Here is an 8,297-nt window from a genome sequence, read left to right as displayed (position 1 = left end):
TTACCTAAGGATGTTAAAGTCAATAAGTTTGAATCTACTTCAGGTAAAGTCCACTATCTAACTCTGTTAAGTTTCTATTATGAGATTCTTGATACATGATGTGACTGGGTCACATGGTGATGTTTTAAGAATCAAAGAAAAAGTGAAAAACTTATAGAAAGAATATGCCGAATCTGATCGCATAGATGGATTTCTATCGCGTAGTTTGAAGATCGGATTCTTGAGCTACTTCTTAGGAGTTATGAGATATTGCTTAGGAATAGATAACAACAAGTTTTCATATGGATTGTAAGGATAAGTTTTTCCGCAAAGTTTTAAAATAAAAGAAAATTTTTGATTTTAGTTATTTTAAAATATCCTTACAATGGCATTTGAGGAAAAATTGTTGCTTATATGATTCTGTTAATAGCAAGAGTGGAAATATGAAATTGATTCTTTCATTTGTGGTAATGTCTAAATTTACCAAATAAGGAAAGATTCTCATCACCTAAGTTTCAATTGGACCGGAACTTGGAATCATGCAAGTTGTATAGCATGATGAATGAGAACTTTCAAGTATTGGAAAATTAAGACTAATTACTTGTTCACATGGATGTGTGAGTCAAGTGAAGGACTAAGGGATCGAGTACACATTCTTGTGCATTGGTCAAGTCCACCACAAAATATCGATAAGATTATTCGTCATAAGTTACTAAAGCTTAGTAAATATGGTTATACTTACAAGCTTAAGTGTAATTCTGAGACATTGGAAAAGGTTCCAATATATGGCAGAGCGAATAAGAAGAATCAAATTAGGCAGAAGGATAAAAGTTTCTCAAATCTGAAAAGATGGGAGAGTACTTTAGTATCAGTTTTGTGATCATCTTAATGATTAAGAAATCATAGCACAATTAGTTCTCTAAGGAAATCTTAGTGCATTCTTATGACTAAGAAGAGGAACTTGAATTGTTGAAGTGGTTAAATCAAGAAGATGAGTCATACTTCGTTTCAATACAAGTCTTAGAGTCATACTCCAAGATTGTAACTTGAGTGACATGTCTCAAAGAAGGTTTAAAACACTTGTCAAATGTAAGAGTAAAAGTTTTCTTCTCTTGTACATTTGAAATTGGTAAGTTGTGATGTTTTGGATAAAACAAAGACCAACTTAGGCCAATTGTGTGAAGTGTTTGTCTTGGTTAGAATCCACACTATCTCTTGGATGTTTGACAAGGGAGTCTTATAGGTCAAGAGGACAGTGGGAGTCTAAAAGGTCTTGAAAGTCTCAAGAACTAATCAAGAATAGAACCTGAAGTTCTTCACTAGCACACGACTTGAGGTTTATAACCTATCGTGTTGACATAGTCTGTGCCCATTCCAGTTAAAGTTGACTTTGCATATGAGTTCTTAGAGTTCTCAATGTGTTGCACAACATCTTGGAAGCAATGGCAGGCCCTTGAGCTGCTAGGTGGCAAGAAATTAAGATTGAGTTCAGTCCATATGAGTTTGGATTTGTCTTTATCCTTGTCTTGTGACTATGGTTTTGACAATTCACATGGATAAGAACACATACACCATTAAATCTAAGTGTCATAAGGTTTCTCTTCGATTCATGAAAATGATGGTGAGGAAACACTTTCACTAAGTAGATTTTAGCTAGATAGCAATTGTGATATTTGCATTCTCGAAGTCGTTAGTGGAGCGTGTGTGGTTTACCGACACACTAACCTGGACTTGTGAGAAGTGGCAAAAAGGTCTAACCATTATGATTATGGCATCCCTCTTCATAATTGTTTAGACACACAAGTGTGCTATCTAAGGGAAGGTGTATGATTTTGATAAAGTCTTATCAAAACAATCTAGTATCAGAAATCTGAACTTTGGTAAGAAAGTCAATGAAGTATTGATTTCTAGAAGTCCAGCTGATTTCTGAGTACATGTCAAAGCTAGTGGGAGCATAAGTGTTATGCTAATAATCATCATGTTAGTGGGAGCATGATAATTATGATAAGTATTGCAAGTTAGCAATGTTAATTATAGAAAACAAAAGGTTTCAATTGGGAAAAGTTGTTTTGCTATAATTAAGGGAGAGGAAATTATACTTCATCTCAAATCTATAAGCTTAGATCATGAGGTTTTAATCATTTAGTCAAGGATATATATATATATATATATATATATATATATATATATATATATATATATATATATATATGAATTTCATGTTGGAATGGATCAACATAAGGAAATTATGTATATGGGTCCATTATTTGCGTTCTAAAATTCTATTATGATTACGGCATCCCTTTTCATAATCTGAATTATGAGAACTTGGCAAATTGAAATGGAAATATTATAGCAAAAGACTGGTTTAGTCTTTATGTGAGACATCATGAATCGTGTCCCATATGCTTTGGATATAGGATCGATTACATGTGCTATATTCATCCTTTCTAAAATTTTCCAAATGCCTGGGGCATTAAGAAGGGAAAAGGTTTAGAACTGGATATGACTAAAAGGATTAAACAATTGTCGAGGACAATCTAAGGTTTACCAAAGATTGGGTGCTCAAGGACAGTTGGAAGTATAGTGATAATTCTGGAACGACCATATTGACATAGTCTGTAAGGAGGCAACTCTTGTTCAGAAGTGATAGACAAAATGGAATCTGGAAATGTTTCAAAATTTTCAATCTGTTTAAGATTAGGATACTTAATGCAAGAAGGATGTTTCCAAGGAGCTGATCTCCTTTGGAATACTCTGTAATGATTGTTGTCAAGTCTTTCTGACTTTGTGCATAATCATTACAAGAGGATCAATGCATATAAGTTTAGAATCTAACAGATTTCAGTAAATGACATGAATTTGGAATTCTTGTATTTGCAGTAAGGATTTGGGAGTGTGAAAAGAGAATCATTAAAGTTTTGTTCAATGGATCTAGTTCACAAAGTAAAGATCATAGACAAACATAGTATGCATACTTGGTGTATGGCATGACTAGTGTTTAGAAAACATAATATACATGCTTGGAGCATGGGACAACTATTGTTTTAAACTCAAGAATAAAGTTGATAGCTGAAACAGTATACAATGAATAATGTGTAGTCATATGGTGATAAATAAAAGGTGTTTTATTTATGTTCATAGGTTTTGATACCATATTGGATTCAATTATTATTGTGTTTCACTTTACATGTTTTGACTTCCTGAATAAACTGGGTTATTCTTCCGGAATGACTAAGATTTTCAAACCATCCACAGTCGGTCATATGTTGGAAGTAGATATGAATTAAGCCTGTCATGGGTTGGCTTGTAGAGGTCTAAGGTGTTGGACAAAGGGCTACAACACTCATGAGTGCTCATAAGTTCTGAGTATTGGATTCAACGTGCGCTCATTGGAATCACTTAATGGATTTTATCACGAGAGATCATGAGACGATAATATCTTATATTCTTCAAACCTAGAGATATGAGTTGTTACTATGAGTTGATAGTACATTGATTGCACGAAAACGCATTTGGTAACTCGGTGCTATAAAACGTGTCTTTGTGTATGATTCAACAAGTAATAGAACAAGCCATATGAGTCGAAGTTTATCCATTCCTTTTACCTTCAGGATAAAAGCGATATCTGTGGGCCCCTCGATGATTTGATGATGACAAATAGAAGTGCTCGGCCGGGCCAGGATTGATTTGATTTGTTCAATTAGTCGGTCGTCATAAATCGGAAATCGGGAAACAACAAATGGACAGAGAGAATGATTATAATCCATGTCTCAGTCCATATGATATCTAGAATGGAGGAATACATGATCCCTTATCTAATGGACAAGTCATTGACAAAGGTCAGAGTTGATCTACAAGGTCAGAGTTCGACAGAAGCTTTTGAGAGCTACGATTGCCAGTCGGTTCCTGAAGTCATACGCAATAATAGTTTTAGACTTATCCAAGTGGGAGACTGTTAGATTAATGTCTAAGTCCATAACTATAATTGGTAAGACTTGACCCGAGCCGGCATGGTCCATTTGGGTTGCATGGCATCATGCATTTGGATAGACTATAATGAAAGAAATAAGACACTTATGGTTATTAATATATTATAAGTTCTAGTATATTAATAATAAGAATAATAAGATTATTTAATTAGTATTGATCAAGAATTAATCTAGGATTAATTAAGTGATCAAAAGAAGACTAATTAAATATATGGGTTGATTGTGTAAATCATCCATACTTGTATAGTGGGCTAATGCTCCATGGATAATCAAGTTGGGCTAAAACCCATAGGATGGTCTATGGATGCTCCATGGTGTATTTGAACCCATGGATCCAAGGAAATGGAAAGTCATGACAATTAGGGTTTACCCTAATTGTAACACTATATAAAGATCTTATTCTTGAAAAAATCGGCAACTAGTATCATCTATAGAGGGCTAGCCGATTTTCATGAAGTGTAGAATTCTCTCAAGTTATTCCAAGTGTATTTGGTGTTGTGTGAATCATTTGAGGTGTCACACTTGGGGCACTAGGCACTCAAGCTTCATGAAGACTTTCTACATCAAAGAGGTATGTATTCTATCTTGTTACACTCATTGTTTTGTATGCTAGATTAGGATAATACCTTGGAAGTTCTTATTTGCATGTATAATAGAGAAAACATAGATCCAAGGTATTTAGGGTTACACTTAGGAGTGTTAGAATGCTCAAAAACCAACACCTTATCACTCTGAAACGTTTATATGCTAGTTCTAATATCGTATTCGTACGTTTAGAATCCTAAACACATAAGGTTTCCAGATCCGGTCGGCAACAGACCATAGATCCGATCAAAAGATAGCATTAAGTATAACAAATCATTTAGCACGTAAAAGCAATTTAGGCATAATTCCTAAAATAAACTAGTGCTTGTTTCTATTCAGGTGTATTACTTAAATCTATTAGACACACTCCTCACAATCATTGCTTAGCATTCTAAGTTTAAGTCTACAAATAAATCCATATTCATAGTTCGCTTAAACTAATGCTCGGATACCAATTATGACATCCCCATTTTCACGTCCAAAAAAGACCGATTTTTGTTTATACTTTATAAAAATCAGAGTATCTCTTTTAATAAAAAGGTTGCGGAATTTGTTCCCAGTAAAACATGATAAATACGTTATCAAAGCATTTCTGAAGAAAAGTATTTTTATTCATTTTAAAACATTTGGGATGTCATTATCAATACAGAAACATAAGCATAAACAGAACTTACATTCATTATCACTAGTGATTTATATTTCCTTAATCTCTCAGTGTAATGTGACTTCATATCGACACATGTGATATAAATAAACTGAGTGGGTCAGGTTGGGAAACCTGGTGACTACATAGGGTTTTCAACCCACAATAATATAATTATTATGTTTAAACATCAAACAATCAACCCAATTACCCATCCCCATTATCTTCTTTACTGCTAAGGATCTACCCTAAGAATCAGCTATTCCTCGTTCATTCATTCCTAAGGATCATCCTAAGGAATTAGCACGAAGTCCATCGTTGCCACGGTTTACAGAACGGGCACTAAGTCTGCATAGTCGCCAGGGTTTAGACATCAAGTCTGCATGATCACCAAGGCTTAGGCATCGATTCTTCATGATCACCAAGGTTTAGGCATCAAGTCTGCATGGTTACCAAGGTTTAGAGTACACCGGGTGAACATGTCGTTCACAACACCTACAGGTTGCGAGCCTGATAGTGTTCCACTTGACTGTCTAGAATACTCCATGGTTGTCATCCATACTCTGCTGAATGATGGGGCCATCGTTTGGGAAAAAGGCTTCTCACATCGTCCACCTCTCACCTTTACCTCACGGTCTATTTCACCTCTCAACTCATCATCCAACTCATACTCCATCTATTACATCTACCCATGTTTTATCCTAACAATATTGTAGATATAAAATACATATACAATTTAAATCATTTAAAACATGTATAAAATCATGGGTTAATATCAAAAAAATCCTATGTTTTTGGCACTAAATTGGAAAAAACCCTGAATTTAATTTTTCATTTACTGTGACCACGACATTTTCTTTTAGTTATCGTTTGAGGGCAAATAGCCGGTCACCAGCAGGTAACCTCTACCATCCGGTCACCACTAAGCTATTCCGTAGCCATCACCTTTCACGAACCATCACTGCTAAAGGGTTTTTCATGCATTCAAGAAGGTTTTGTCGCTGAGAAGAATTTCACAGTCCCCAATTTCGCAACTTGAAGCTTCAAAATCATTGGTGAAGTAAAGTTGGAGTAGAAAGGTACGTGTATGGAAACAAGAAATTGATGATTATGAGGGTGGTTATCTTCGTCTATGGAGTTCCAAGTTTGAACTAACAAGTTGTGTTTTTGTTTTTTTTTTTATGAAACAAATGGCTTCTACTTCTGGAACTAAGAAGCCTAAAGGGCCTAAGCTCCCTGAGAAGACATATCTTCCAGACTTTGACTCCGATGAAGATGCATTTGACTTTAGCTTCTTGGATTTTTCTGAAGAAAATTCAAAGCCCCCTCAAGACTATGTGATGATCAGTTTCTTAACTTATTGTGTGATGAAAACGTATTAAGGAGGAGTATTGATGGAATGGTAGATGATGGAGACATTCCTGGTGTCCAACAAAAAGAGCATGCCCACTTAGATGAGGACAATGAAGATGTTGGTGTGGAGTATAGGGTGCATGATCCCAATGTTTACTGGAAAGAGATGAGGCCCCGATTAGGAGACTGTTATGAATCCCTTGCTCAACTTAGGTTTGTTTTAACTAACTATGCAGTCCATGGAGGGTACCAACTTTATTTTGAAAAAAGTGATAGAGTGAGGGTTATAGCTAAGTGTGGTAGTGGAACCAGGGATATCAATGATAATAACAAAATACAGTGTCCATTTAGGGTTGCAGCTAGATGGAAGTACAATGAAAGAACATTCCAGATAAAATTTTGTAATGAAATGCATCTATGTGCTAGGAATTATCATTTTGGTTCCTTAGTTACTAGCAGTTGGTTAGCCAAACACTACCTGAAAGATGTAATCATGAAGCCCAAGATGACATTGCTAGAGATGCAAGCAGATGTGCTACAAAGGTTTTCAGTGAGTGTATCTCTTGGGCAATGCCAAAGAGCAAGGGCTACTGCAATGGGGATTATAGAAGGGAAGTTAGAAGATCACTATGCCAAGATTTGGGACTATGCAGCTGCAATTAGGTTGAGTAATCCGGGTACAACTTGCTTGGTGGGGGTAGAAAGTAATCTGGGGTTTAACTATTTCAAAAGGTTTTATGTTGGCTTCAAGGCTTTCAGAGATGGATGGAGCAGAGGATGTAGAAGGGTAATAGGACTAGATGGTAGTTTCTTTAAGGGGCAGGTTAAGGGGGAGATTTTAACTGCTATTGGGAGGGATGCAGACAACTATGTATACCCAATAGCATGGGCATTTGTGAATGTTGAGAATAAGGACAAATGGACCTGGTTCATTGATAATTTGGTTGCTGATTTGGATCTTGGTGCTGGCAATGGATTGGTTGTTATCTCAGACCAACACAAGGTACCATAACATACACTAGTATACAATATATATTTTTATGTTACAGTCATTAATATTTACATGTGTTGTGTTGTGTTTGTTTGTTAGTTATAGGGACTTTTATAGGCTGTGTCAAACCTACTCCCTAATGTTGAGCACAGATAATGTGCTAGACACATCTTTGCAAACTTTAGAAAGAAATTCATAGGATTAGAGCTAAAGAGTTTGTTCTGGGAAGCTGCTATGAGTACTGTGGAAGGGGAATTTCTTGCTACAATGGAGAAGATAAAGAAGATAACAGAAACAGGATACAATTATCTTATGGCAAGGAAACCTAAAACTTGGTGCAGAGCCTTCTTTTCTCATGGGTATGCTTGTGAAGCAGTAGAGAATGGGGTTGCAGAATGCTTCAATGCCATGATCAAACAAAAAAAGAAGAAGCCTATAATCACAATGCTTGAGGAAATAAGGATTCTCCTTCTGAAAAGGTTTTTTCATCAAGGTCAAGAGGGCACCAAATGGAGGGGTAATTATGGGCCTAACATATAACTGAGGCTTAATGAATTTGGGAAAGATATGAGGTAATATAAGTTTTTATTGGCATGTATCCAAAAATATTAAGTATGTATTTATATGTGTACTTTGTTTGTTTTGTGTGTAGGTTGTGGACAGTGGTGCCAAGTGGTGGTGATGTGTTTGAGACTAGGTATGGCTACAATGGATACAAGGTTGATTTAGCCAATCACACTTGCACCTGCAATGT

At 35.7% G+C, this 8,297-nt stretch overlaps 1 protein-coding gene across 1 annotated transcript; it reads left to right on the top strand.

Annotated features, from left to right (window-relative positions):
• The first annotated feature begins 6,598 nt into the window (after positions 1 to 6,598).
• On the top strand, positions 6,599 to 7,648 carry LOC111882401 (uncharacterized). Its single transcript, XM_023878771.1, has 2 exons — positions 6,599 to 7,555; positions 7,643 to 7,648. Exons 1-2 carry the CDS (start codon positions 6,599 to 6,601, stop codon positions 7,646 to 7,648), a joined length of 963 nt encoding a protein of 320 aa, XP_023734539.1.
• Positions 7,649 to 8,297: the final 649 nt, after the last annotated feature.

The sequence above is a fragment of the Lactuca sativa genome, chromosome 8 (assembly GCF_002870075.4).
Source record: "Lactuca sativa cultivar Salinas chromosome 8, Lsat_Salinas_v11, whole genome shotgun sequence".
NCBI lineage: Eukaryota > Viridiplantae > Streptophyta > Magnoliopsida > Asterales > Asteraceae > Lactuca > Lactuca sativa.
This window is presented reverse-complemented; position numbering and strand designations above follow the sequence as displayed.